General features: G+C 42.4%; 1 protein-coding gene across 1 annotated transcript in view; it reads left to right on the forward strand.

Annotated features, from left to right (window-relative positions):
* Window positions 1-14,321, forward strand: part of Sntb1 (syntrophin beta 1) — a 229,170-nt gene that overhangs the window by 143,029 nt on the left and 71,820 nt on the right. Inside the window, exon 3 of the mRNA XM_051202446.1 lies at window positions 11,896-12,103. Within this exon, the coding sequence (XP_051058403.1) occupies window positions 11,896-12,103 (208 nt within the window). The remainder of the gene's footprint in view (window positions 1-11,895; window positions 12,104-14,321) is intronic.

Here is a 14,321-nt window from a genome sequence, read left to right on the forward strand (position 1 = left end):
AGACACCTCACACTTCTGTAGCCATGACTGCCTTACCATGGAGGACTGTCCCCTCAAACTGCAAGGCACACCCTTCTTCCTTTAACTTGCCTTTGTCACCTGTGTACTCACAACAATAAGAAAGTACCTAGTATACCCATGAGCCTTTGTGGTGCCGCCATATTTAAATGATAGCAGTGTGATGACTAAGGTGCAGGTTTGAGAGTCACATGAACTGGACTCCTGTTACAGTGTACATTGTTACTGACTGGATGAGCCTAAAGGACTTGACCCCTCCAAAGGGCTATTTCCCATGGAGTGGGTACCAAACGATCCATCTCTTAGGCTGTCTGGGAGAAAGGACTAAAAAAGCCCAAACTTGTTTTTGTTGGTTTGTTGTTGCTGGGTTTTTGTTGTTGTTTTGTTTGCTTTTGTAGTGGTTTGTACATCACAGAACAAGTACTAGTCCTCATTTTCAATGTTGTTACCTCCTTCTAAAAAATGAATCTTCTAAGTCTTTTAATTACAATATACATTTGTTATTTTCATCTATTTTTCTTTAGTGTTATCTAAGAAAGATGCATTTTTTTACCTGGCAAATCATTTCACTGATGACTTTGTTAAAGTTTGCTAAACAATTTTCTTTAACAAGATAAAAGCTAAACAAAAAGCTTCCTTTTCTTCCGGTTATATTGCAAGTCAGTTTTAGGAAATGAAGAAGAGCATAAAGGTAGAAATAAAAATGAAGGAGACCCTGGACAATGGGTGCTTCCTCCTGGGATAGTCCAAACCACACCCAAACACCTGTCTTCACAGAGAGATCCTTCATTAAGCAAAGAGGGAGAGGGGGGAGAAAGAGAGGGAGAGGGAACTGGGATTAATATGTAAAATAAGAAAAAAATAGAAATTTAAAAAAAAAAAATGTATTAAGCGGGGAAGAAAAATTAAAGTGGCTGCTTTCTGACTCAGGCAGAAAAACAGCAGCAAATGGCCTTGCAGGCCATTTTTATCATCTTTAAGATAAAAAGAAGGGAAGTCCCTGTTAGGATGGGCTGGGATGCCATAGGAAAAGAGATGGAGATCGGGGACGAGGGAGAAGGGAAAGGGCAGGAAGGGATATTTGTTTTGGAGCATTGCCTCTGGATAGAGAGGAGACAGAGGTGGCTCATAGGCAAATGGCCTTTTATAAAGGTAAAGGAAGAAACCTGTGTTAGAATACAGTGTTTCATTTTAATTGGGCATGTTAATTAGGCAAAAAAAAAAAAAAAAAAAAAAAAGCAGGCTTTTGATTGCTGGACCTCCATAGTCAGCCTCAGGAGGAGGAAGTGGCTAGCTTTAGGGATGTAATCTATGTAATCTAAAGGTATTTAGCAAGACAGAAGGAATGAGACAGACAGGCAAGGCATGCCAGAGCCACAGGCTCAAGTGGACTAGTGTCGCTACAAAAAACTATATCAAAACGCTGGCCTCTGGAGAGAGTAAGCTACACATTTGTCTTTTAGAAGGTGATTTTTTTCGGCCACAGGAACTATGGACCTGAGGCCTGGGAGCGGCCATGTTGGTCACGTGGTTTACATGGCGGACACTCTTGGCTGTGGAAAGCAAATAGCTTCATCCTTGTCTTCTCTAGCTTCACATCAGAGGAGAATTGCCAAGTTGCAAACTGTTTTCACTTATAGATTTTGTATCACAAGGCCTCAAGTTTTACATGTCAGTCTCGTATTTCTAAGCAAGAGAAGTAGAGAATGCTGGGAAGTGTTCTGCTCAACGGAAGCTTTGCAAAAGCAAGGAGAGAAAGTGTTTCTTCTATCCTGAGGTTTGCCAAGTGATCTCTGAGAAGCTGTTATACCATTCATGGCTGTGCCAAGCTGGATCGAAACTGCTCTTCTTGGCAGACATCTAGAATGAGCATCTAATTCCTCGGGGTTGGTAGGGGCCTTTATCAGAAATAGTTCCATAGGCACTATTTACATAACTGTGGCAGAGTGTGTGAATAAACACAGCTGTGGCATTGCCCTAAATATTTCTATTCAACGGGGAATTAAAAGAGAACTTTATCGCTGAACTACAGATAAACACAATTCATCAAGCAGTGGTCAGTTCAACTGGGGAACAAAATAGGAGTTATAAAAGACTGCCTTGCCCAAAATAGCTCCCATCAGCCCTCCTGACTTTATTGCTGGTCGACTCCCTCCTCCTTCCTCATCCCCAGTTCCAGATATGTAGGGCTCACAGTTAGCAAGGGAGTTCTTTCATTATTTTGTCCCGGGAGAAGGAAGTAGAGGACATGCTTACTGGCTGAGTGGAGCCCTACTATGGACTAGCATTTTCCTAAGACTGTGTTTGTGTTTGTTTCTGATGGATTCCCTTTTTTACTCTCTCTCTCTGTGAGAGGACAGGTTGTTAGTGGGGATGGGAATTTGTGTTGAGAAGACTTGAAGTCCAAGTGTGATGACAGACTCAGTTCTCACTGACCTATTTTGGGCTTCCATTCATTTTAAGCTTTAGAGCGAGCACTCCCGATTCTACCGTGGATAGGGAGATGGTCATGTGAGACATGCAAGAACCATGTGGCAATTGAAAATAATAGAAACTGATCCACCTCAAGTTTCAGAATCTGGAGAGCTGACATCAATGTGTTAACCTAGTGGGTTCCTTCTGGACCACAGGATGGAGAAGCCACACTGTCTCTAACTCCTAACTTCCTGTGGATGCCTAAAAACCTTGTCACATTGCTGCATCTCTCCATCACCTTCTTTGTTGTTCATCTCTGCATCTTTTCTGTCCCACATTTTATTTTATGTATGGCTAGTGTGTGTGTGTGTGTGTGTGTGTGTGTGTGTGTGGTGGGGGAGGGGAGGTGTGCCACTCAGTTTGACAGACTTTGTGGCAAGTACCTTTGACCCACTGAACCATCTCACTGTTCTTCTTCTGTGATACTCTACCCACCACCAAGTCCAGTGGGTAGTTAGTGATATAAAACGGTGTCTATCCTCTTGCCTGAACAGTACCTACAAGAATTCCATTTTCGAATAATTCAGTCTAAGGTTCTCCTTGGACTTTCACTGTGGCGGCGCACTAGTCAGCCAAGCAGCCTGCTTGGTGGTGTGGCACCTGGCACTCCCTAGACACTTTGTAAGTTTCTGGAGTCAAAGAGTACTTTCTTTAAAACGCAAAAATCATTGTTTTGAATTTCAGTTTTCAATCTGAGACACTTGCTAGGATATGTTGTGTTATTTTTTCAGATCTTGCCTCTGTAGTAATCTTGTTAAATGGGTTGATGAGATCAAGTCTGAAGACGCGTTTGATCCTCGGGATCTACATGGTAGAGGGACAAGACTGACTCCTGCAAGGTGCCCTCTCACCTCTATACATAGCCCATGGCTTGCATTCGTCCAACACACACACACTAAATAAATTAATTAATAAATGGATGAATAAGTGTAATTTTAAATTTTTGAATAATGTTGGGTAAGAGAAAGCTAACACAACTGCCTTTTATTTACTAATCAAGTTTCTTTTCTCACTTACTAAGTCAGAATTTATTTATTTATTTATTTATTTATTTATTTATTTTTTTTTGAGACAGGGTTTCTCTGTGTAATCTCTCTGGCTGCCCTGAAACTCTCTCTGTAGACCGGGCTGGCCTCAAACTCAAGAGATCTTCCTGCCTCCTGAGTGCTGGGAATAAAGGCGTGTCCAGCATCTAAGTCAGGGATCTTAAACACCAGTGTAAACAGCAATCACTCATTCACCTTGTGAAGCATATTTATAGTCATCATCACCAGAACCGCCACGTTCATCATAATTGCTGCCACTGCTGTTGCGCAGAGGATGAAGGGATCGCAGGCTTATAGGAACTAAATCACTCATTTGTCATCACGTCCAGTTGTATGTCACAGTAACCTAGCTGCAGGTAAGAAAAGGGACACGGCACAAGAGACACTCCAGTGATGCCCTGAGTGTATCTAGTCTTGGCCCAGCCTTGCTATGCTACAAGCCCAGGGCCACTCCCCTCATAATGGCAAGATAGCCATCATCAGATCTGTGATTCTCTCTGACTCAGCTAAACTACACTCACACAGAACCTGTGAGATAATGTGTGCTGAGGGTTTCTTAGTGACAGATAAACATCACACTCTCCCAACATCCTCACTTTTATTGGCCCTGTCCCGAAAACCACCTGTAGATGCTGTGTGTCTCTCTCTCTTTTCCCGTTTGTTGAAAATAGATTTCTTTTTGACACACAATTCATCTTGATTACGATTTCCCCTCCCTTTACTCCTCCCAGTTCCTCCCCATCTCTCCACCCATCTGGGTCCATTCCCTTTCTGACTGTCATTAGAAAACAACCAGACTTCTAAGGGGTAGCTAGAATATAATATAATGTAATATGATATAATAAATATGGTAGTTTCTTGGTCTTGGTCACCCAAGCATAGCTGGGAATGGGCCCTAAGTCAAGCCAGGCATTCTTGGTCACCACCATAAGCTTTGGGCCACCATCGCCCTTGCATGCCCTGCAACAGCACACCATTGAAGACTAAAGGTGATGGGAGATGTCATTCTGTATATGTTTTTCATACTGGTTTAATGAATAAAGCACTGTTGGCCAATAGGAAAGCAAGATAGGCGGAACTAGGAGACAAGGAGGAAATAGGAAGTAGTAAGGAGTAGTCAGGATGGAGAGCCTGGAGAGAGCAGTACGCGGCAGCCGGCTCCGGGTAAGAAGACCATGTGGAAATACATAGATTAACACAAATGGGTTAATATTTAAGACAGAGCTAGCCAATAAGAAAGTAGTAACTGGCCAACAGTATAATATCTAATACAGAGTCTCTGTGTGTTAATTGGGGCTGGCATGGTGGCAGGACAAGACCAGGCGGCGGGCGGAAAAACCGTACACCTTACATAAGGGTTTGTAGCTGCTTTGTGTTTCCATGTCTTTTCTGGTAGCCTGCGCAGTATTTTCCTGTATCTTGCTGTTCCAAAGACTAGAACATTGCCTTGAAGGCAATATGTAGGCACTAGCTCAACCACTCCGTGTTCAGTGAGTTGTTTTCTTCAGCGGCAGGGCCTTGCTGTCAATTTGTGGGAGCACCCTACATTGTTGGCAACAGCCTGGGTTGTTTGGAGAGTCCCATGGGGGACCCCACTGGCAAACAACTCAATTGGATGTAACCCAATCTCAGTACTAGAAGCATCACTGGGTGACAAGAGATGCTTAGTTGGGAATGTCTCCTCCATTACTTGGCAATTTTGTTTAGTTTGCCTTGATATATGTATATATTTAAGGAAGCTTCTGCTGTAGTAGGTTTCCATCACACCCTCAGATGACTATTAATTTTAGCTGTATGTCTCCATACCACCCTGAACACATTCGATCTCATCTGGAGGTACTGTATCTCTTAAAGGGCTGCAGCCTAAGCTTGGGTGGCTGCAGTTCATTTAACCTATATAATCCCTGGGACATTTTAAAGCATGTGCCCAGGCTTCAGCCACTGGAGAGTTTCACTTGATAAGTCTGGGATAAGCTCCAAGCATCTGTATTCAACTAAAGGATGGTTCAAGTGAAATGGAGTCCAAGTTTCTGAGGAATACTCTGAGAACTTCTGCTGTCTTTGGTGTTAAGAGCTCCTGGCTCCTCTTCTGCTCTGGGCCTTCTGCTCTCCTGATGTGAGGACTGATGGATTACTTCAACTCACCATTCAGCATGTCCACCTCAGCCAATGGAAGGCTATACTGAGACTTTTATGAGCCTGCAGAGCGGCTCTTCCTCCAACAGAATTGCATCCAGTTTGCCTGACAAGTTTCTGGGAACACCCTCAGGATGCCTACATGGACCAAAATAGTGTGCATTTCCAGGACGGTCTGTGTAAGGTGGCAGTACTGGACTTGGACGCACTTTGAGAGCCATTGGGGAACACGATGAGACCCAATATTTAAACTTTTCCCCCAGAAACACTCTGGGATTGAGCTTTCTTACTCTCTCTTCCTGCCTCCCTCTCTCATGGCCTCCTTCCCCGTCTCTGTCTCTGTCTCTGTCTCTGTCTCACTTCTCATTCCCTTTCTCTGTGTTTTTCTCCTCTCCACCATCCCCACCCACACACTGACTCTTCAGATAACAATGATATATAGGTCAGAAAACACTTAGAAGCTGCTGGTAGCACAGGCTTAGCTACTTAGAAGGCAAAGACAAGATTTTACATTCAAGACTTGTCTAGGCTATGAAATGAATTTAAGTTTTGAATGAGATATGCATCAAGTTCTAAGACAGCCTAAACAATTTTGAGAGATTCTGTCTCAAAAGTAATTTTTTAATTTTTTTTATTATTTTTTATTTTACATGTCGATCCCAGTTCCCTCTCCCTCCCTCCTTCCCTCCCTTCCTCTTACCCTTTCTGCCCCCTCACATGCACCCTGACTACCCTCCCCTCCCATCCCCCACCCAATTCCACATGTAGAGCAATGCCATCCAGGTGGGGTCATGTAAATCTGTCAAGTCATTTGAAGTAGGGACTAGGACTTCTCTCCTGCCTCCATGGGGAATGTGTTTGCAAGATCCTTTTGTGCACCAGGGATACATCATGGTTCCACTGTCTGAGGTCCCTTAGACCTTCTAGCTGAGACCCATATTCAGGAGGCCTGAGTCAGTCCCATGCTGGATTCCCAGCTATTAGTCTGGGGGCCGTTAGCTCCTCCTTGTTCAGGTCAGCTGTCTCTGTGTTTCTGCAACCTGGTCTTGTCCTGTCCCTCTGCATCTGTATCCAAAGATTTTAAAAAAAAAAAAAAAAAAAAAAAAAAAAAAACCCCAAAAAAAGTAAAAAGAAAGAAAGATCGTCTGTATACCTGTACTCTGTGTATTTTTTTGAGCATTGTAATTTTTAAAGTTTACTTAAATGTACATTGATAAAAGCTGTCAAAATCCAAAGGAATGGCTCTCCACACCAGACAGCAAGGCTGCCTTCCCTAGTGATGTTCTAACATCATCCTAAACAAAACACCTGTGTTACACTGTTTCTTTCCTCTTCTTCTGGCATTAATCTCTCCCCCGCCCTCTACCTCCCCCCCCCTCTCTCTCTCTCCCCTTCACACACACACACACACACACACATACACACGGGTGGGGGGGGGAGTGATGGCTTCCCAAACTGTCATTTCTTTTAAAACAGGTACCCAAATGTTCAAAAGGAAATATTACAAGTGGAGTTCTTGCACATTTTAACTTTCTGGAACAATAAATGGTGATAGAAGTTAAAATACAGGGTGAGAATGCTCCTCAACTTTTTCTAGAATCCCAAGCCCACCCTTGACTTCCTGCTCTCTTTGGAAAGTCCCTAAGTTGTGTAGCATTGTTTTTCTCCTGGGTGGGGACAGATGATATTGCCAGATATCCAGCCTCCCCTGAGGCTTGCCTCATCACACAAAACCTTCAGGCTATTGTGGCTTGTTTTCAAATTTCTTACAAAGAATGCCAATTGTTGCTCAAACTCCTCAGAGACACCCCACTTTCCAAATCATCCCTTTCCTACTGTTCAGATTTCTGAGTTAAATGATTTTCTCCCGAAGGTTGGTTTCAAATGTTAACTGGGCCAGGTTGCCTTGAGATGTCTAACTTTCATCTGATCTAAAAAAATAGTTATCGTTCAAGGCAGGAGCTAAGTAGGGCACTACTGGATGCATCCCAGGTGATGAATACCAGTCTTCCGACTGCTATTGAAGACAATAGTTCCCTCCTTCTTGGATGCTACCTAATCTAAAACAAAGGTGCTCTGATCCATTTTAAAATTCATAGGTTCAAATGTGCTTGAATCCCAGAATCACCATCTGTATAACTGTGGGTAAATTAATTGCCTGCCCTTCCAAACTTCAAATTTCAAGTATGTTAAATAGATTAACAATACAAGTCACAGGATTATTGGGAACATACTACTATTGTTATATTAAGAATTTAAAGACATTGCTGGAATGTGGTAAGTTCTTAGTGGACTGTAGTGTAACTATTATGCAGTGAAAAGAAATTAATAAATGGATAATTTAATTCTGTTTTGAGATGTCCAATACCAACCCCTGTAGTGATATATTACTTACAATTTATTAAAACTTGCCTGAGTATTCAGAAAGTAAAGTCAGCCACACAAGCCATAGTAGCCAGGCACGCATCTTTAATCCCAGCAGCAAGAAGCTAGGAGGTGGTGGTACACAGCTTTAATCCTATGATTCAGGATTAAGAGGTAGCTGGATCTCTCTGAGTTCAAGGCTACTACCCAGGGTTACACAAGATTGAATGAGTCTAAAAGAGGAACAGATAACATGCCTTTAAACCCATCAGTAGGGGTCTATAAAAGATAGAAATAGGGCCTTCAGGGGTCAGTAGAGGCATTCTTTCTCCAGCCATACTGAGGAGAGGCAGCAGCTTGAGACTTGGTGAAGAGCGCATGTGTGGATCAGCCCTTTCACCTGAGCTAGAAGTGAGAGCTAGTGGCTGGCTGCTTTGCTTTTCTGGTAGTCAGCTTGAAGTTTGAACCCCACTGTTCTGGAACTTTTATTTGTGTGTGTGTGTTACAAACACCCATGAATAAAAATATAATATTTTCCTTGTAATAGAAAATAACTATACTAAATAATAATAATAATAATAATAATAATAATAATAATAATAATAATAATAAAATACAGAGATAAATGGCTTTTAATTTGCCATTGCCTGGGGATGGTGATGAGAAGATTGCAGGGAAATCATTGTGGTGATTGAATTGTTCCATGCCAGGATTGCCATGGTCTTTACATGTATCTACACAGGTTAAAACTGCATAGACTTTTACACTGTACTGATGCTACCGTGTAAGTGTATCAAAGTGTAGTGTGTAAAATATAATTATCAGGGGAACCGAGTGGAGGGCAGGCCAGACCTTTGTGTACTGTTTGTGCACACACACATCAACCTGTAATTCCCCGGCAATGGCAAATTAAAAGCAAAAGGCACCTTTCTTAGGCACTGTTCTACTGCTGGGAAGAGACACCATGATCAAGGCAACACTTATAAAAGAATGCATTTAACTGGGGTTTCCTTACAGTTTCAGAGGCTTAGTCCATTATCATCATGGCAAGGAGCTTGGTGCTGGAGCAGTAGTTGAGAGCTACATTCTGCTCTGTAGACCCAGAGAGAGAGAGAGAGAGAGAGAGAGAGAGAGAGAGAGAGAGAGAGAGAGAGAGAAGGAGAGAGAACCTGGGCCTAACATGGGCTTTAGAAACCTCCAAGGTTCACCCCACAAACATACCCCTGGAGATACACTTCCTCCAATAAGGCCACATCCCCTAATCCTTCCAATCCTTTCAAAGTTCCACTTATGTGAGCCTATAGGGACCATTTTTATTCAAACCATCACATTGCACTCCATCTCCCTATACAGGTGTGTAGATGCATCATAATTCAAAAATGACCTCAGTTCAACTTCAAAAGTCCCCATTGTACATCACAGTTTAAACAAACAAAGTTGGTTCAAAGTCTCTTGTAAGACTCATGGTATTCTTTTAACTGTAACCCCCAGAAAAATCAAAATCAAAAACAGAACACATACTTCCAGTGTACTCTGGCTCAGAATATACGTTACCATTCTGAGAGAGAAGAAAGGGAACATGGTGATGAAATTCTGAACCAAAGCAAGACCAAAAACCAGCAAGGCCAACTCCAAAATCTGCATCCCCATGTCTGATGTTAAAGAGCTCTACAGGTTGCCAATTCCTTTCGGATTTGTTAACTGCAACAAACATCTCTTTCCTGGGTTAGTTCCGTACCTGGTTTGCAGCTTTCCTTGCCACATCACCTACATCTTGGGGTCTCCAAGGTTATCCAGGCTTCACCTCCACAGCTTTACACAATGGCCTCTCTGGGCCCCCATGCAAGGACACCTCAGCCACATGCCTGACTTCGGCAGCTTTTCTTAGCTGTGGAGGGAGATTCCACAACCACTTCCTTATATCCTTGTTTCTAAAGCCAGAGCCATGAGAACCAAACTGCCATGTTCTTTTGCTTGACAGAGCTGGAGCTTGACCCCCTTCTTTAAATTACATTTGCATCAGTGTTCTGTTTTTGATGGTTTCCTTCACTGCCTAAGCTTTTCATAATTCCTTTTCACAAGTAGGAAGCTTCACTGGGTCAGATCTTGCCCTGAGGTCACCACTTGCTTTATTTTACTTAGCATCGGGGTTTTCTTTAAACCTTTTGTCTCCTTGAGCACTGGGCTTGGCTCCAGTACACTTCCTGGTGCTCCTTTTTCTTCTCAAACTGTACATTTTGTAATTCTCTTTGTCCAGTTTGCTCCCTTTCATTATAGATCTATAGAGTTGTTACTAATAACCACACGACACAGTCAAGACTAAGCTGTCTGGACATCCCCTCTTCAATTTATCCTCTGGCAAATTGTTCAGAAAAGGGAAGAAAGTAGCCACATTCTTTGCTGAAAATATCACAAGAATGGCCTCTAGGCCTAATACTCCTCCCTCTGAAACCTCTTGTTCAGGATTGACACGATCTACATTGCCACTGTCTTCCACACCTCCTACTAGGAAGACAAATGAAGCCTTGCTTAAAGTGCTTCTCTAACCCAAAGTCCCAAAGTCCACGTTCTGCCAATGAGTAACAAGCTCAGGCCTGTCAGCAGTACCACACTCTCTGACTTCACCCCTGCCCCTGAGAAACACATGTCCTCCAACAGGGCCATACCTCCTCATCCTTCTAATCCTCCAAAGAGCTCCATTCTTTGGTGACTAAGCATTCAAATATATGAGCCTATGGGGGCCTTTCTTATTCAAACCACCACAGAACCTATCTGAAACACCCCACTGTTACCACACTTGCTCTAAACAGATCATTTACACTAAAACTCCATTAGTTAAGCTGGAACACTGTGTAGCTGGAGGTTTCTGTCCCCCCAGGCTCTGCTGCCCTTAAGACCCAAATAACTACACAAAGACTTATATTCATTATAAAACTGTTGGCCGATGGCTAGGGTTTCTTATTGGCTAGCTCTGACTGAATTATTAACCCATTTCTATTAATCTATGTATTTCCACAGGTCTATCTTACCAGGGTCTGGACCTGTTATCCTTCCTCTGTTACATGGTGACTCCTTTTGGTGGCCTCTCTCCTCTCCTTCCTCTCATAGCCCTGTCTATACTTCCTGCCTGGTCAATCAGTGTTTTATTCATCAACCAATAAGAGAAACATATATACAGAAGGACATCCCTCATCAACTCTGGCACACGCTTTGGTGTTCAATTTTAATTATGAGATGTGCTAAGTTTCACACCATTGCCCCTCTATAAGCCCATTGCCTCTGTCACTGAAGGAGCCTAGTGATGCCATTATACTTAAGTGTGCCACAAATAAGGTCCCTAAAGAATACAAATTTTGACAACTCGTGAGCAGTTCAAGATTATCCTCCATGACTTGGAAATCTGGGGACCAGTTTGAGCTACATGAGACTCTGTCTCAAAAAAGAAAGAGTGTGCAATTTGGTCATTTTTATTTTAAAGTATATTACTTGGCTAACACTGGGCAATGGGGTTAAGAACATGGCAAGTCACTGCTGTCTACTTGCTACAGCAACAGTGTAGGAGCAACACTAAAATCCTATGTGTAATTACATGAATAGGATCTGAGAACCAGTTGCCTCACAAGAAACTGAAATAACCTTAATTTGGGGGATTCAGTGATTGCAATCATGCTGTTATATACCATGTTCCAAAGGCACAGGCCAGAGCCTGAGCTTGAACAAATGAACGCATGTGTGAAGGAATGATCATGAAGGTAATGACCAGAATGAACAATGTGTTCATCTTAGAATGGTGGGTTTTGATAACGCAGGAGCTTTAGGGTCACCGTCTAACTCATTCCTTTGCTTCCTTCCCTAGGCAGCTCGAAATCCACTCTCCAGATGCTAAGCACACAATAGTCCTGAGGAGTAAGGACTCCGCCACCGCCCAAGCCTGGTTCAGTGCCATCCATTCCAATGTCAATGACTTGCTGACCCGAGTGATTGCTGATGTCAGAGAGCAGCTGGGAAAGACGGGCATTGCTGGCAGTCGTGAGATCAGGCATCTTGGCTGGCTAGCAGAAAAGGTGAGGGGACTGTCAATTGTCCCTAGGTTCTGCCACTGAAATTAGCTCATTCCATAGCTCTCCTTGATGGTGAATTGACTCAATTGTTAATCCCAATAGCACTCATAACATTGTAGTATGTGGAGAATTTGTCTTACTCAACATTTATTCTCTAGCATACTTTCAAGTATGTGGTCCCTAACTGTGTGATGGGAAAATGAGCAAGTTAATGAAAAGTTTAATTTCTGAGATATTCCTGTGATAGGCAGGGAAAGCAACTCAAGCTCATAATACAGCATCTATGAGGAAAGGAGTAGAGATGATTGATTGCTCAGAAGCAGTTTATGTGGATTTTAATGAACCTGCTCATTAATTAAATAGATCCTCCAGGAATCATATGCTTACAAATGACAGGAATAATATTAATAATGAGGGTTTATTAAGCAACTACTATGTGCTGATTCGTTTCCACCTTATCTCTTACTTGCACTTTCAAACAAGCAAATTTTAAATGTCATTCTTAATAAGCACCTACCTTGTATGGGATGCAAGTCTGAACATGATTGACAAATTTTATATTGAAAATGAATGCATGGCAATATTGGAACAGTACGCAGTTCAAAAAATAATTATTAGAACACATTTCAAGTGTGAAATCATGGGTTCCAAAATGCTATATATATGAATTTATTATCATATTTGCTCTCCTTGTTCTTTCCCTTTTTCATCCGTCTTCTTCCTCTTCTACACAGTCTCAATTCCTACTTTTACGTGTGTGTGTGTGTGTGTGTGTGTGTGTGTGTGTGTGTGTAAGAATCCATGCATATGTTTGACAGTTGCAACAAGATAAAAATCTAACAGAGGGTTACAACTGCAGAAGCTTTAACTTATGCTGTAAATATATTTCGTAAAGTTATTGCTTAGACATTTTAACAAGTCAGGCAATTAAATGATGTAATGAGAAAGAACTCTAAAACAGGAATGGGCTAATGTGGACTGTGTCACTAGTTGGCCAAAATAGTACTTTTACATATAATAAAGATGGTGATGATTAGGATGATGATGATAGCATGGCTGTGTGTCATGGAGGACGTCTGTCGTGGAAAATGTTCTATATATAATATTAACGCTGTCACGTAGATCTCCAAAGTGTATGGTATGTTGGGAAGTCTTGAAGGATTGAGCCTTAGCCATTGTCCTTACATCTGATTGTTGTCACTTGAACCTGCAGTGCTGCTAATGCTTCTGGGCTTTGTGGCACTCTGACCTCCCTGTGATTCTGCAATAACAGCTTTCCTGCCAATAAATCCTGGCATCTGGGAAGACCGAGTCAAATGGCACTTGGAAATAACACCTGAACAGAGCCTTCGGTTGTTTTCCACCATTGTTCTTTGTGAGCACCTGCTCACACGTGGGTCTGGGCCACAGAGTTCAATGCACAGGGGGTTGTTTGCATCCATCTCTGGTGGATGACAGACAACTAGAGGTCAGTGTGGATGTTAAGAGCATCAACATCATAGGAACTGCAAACCTTGGGAAGCCTCTCACAAGCTCACTGGCTCACAAAGGTGGCCAGGGGTGACCAGGAGTGGGGCAACTGTGTGACTGTGACAGGGTACTCAGAGGAGAAACCATTGGTGATGGAATATTTCTGTATATGGACTTCTGTGGTCTTGATAAAAAAAAAATATATACCTGTTCATGAAAACAGCTCAAGAAATCTGGGCAGTTGACATTTGTAAAGTCACGGTGGCTAGCACTAGCTAACATTCACTTTCTCAGGTGTGTTTCTCTTGGAGTGGAGGCCTGTTAGGCAAGAATCCTGCAGTTTCATGTGACAGAAGCTCAACTCTGGTTGAATACAGAGGGCCTTGTGCAGCCTGTTTCCCAGAATAACCTTCAAGTGTGCCCAGGATTCATTTGTTTAATGATATCTGCCACACTTTCCCAACTCTGTTTTTCTACCTACTTTGATGATTTATTGTCAAAAGACTCAGTGCACCTTGACATGAAAATTCCAGATTCATTTTTTTACTCTTGGCTGTCTCTAAGTTAAAGCCTCTATGTTGCTAGAGGTTCTTGTCCTGCCAGGACACTGCCCTTCTCAGCCCCAAATAAACACAAAGAGACTTACATTAATTATTAAACTGCTGGCTGATGGCTAGGGCTTCTTACTGGCTAGCTGTGTCTTAATTATTAATCCATAACTAGTAATCTATATATTCCTACATAGCCTTAT

The sequence above is a fragment of the Phodopus roborovskii genome, unplaced genomic scaffold (genome assembly GCF_943737965.1).
Source record: "Phodopus roborovskii unplaced genomic scaffold, PHOROB, whole genome shotgun sequence".
In the NCBI taxonomy this organism is placed as follows: Eukaryota; Metazoa; Chordata; class Mammalia; order Rodentia; family Cricetidae; genus Phodopus; species Phodopus roborovskii.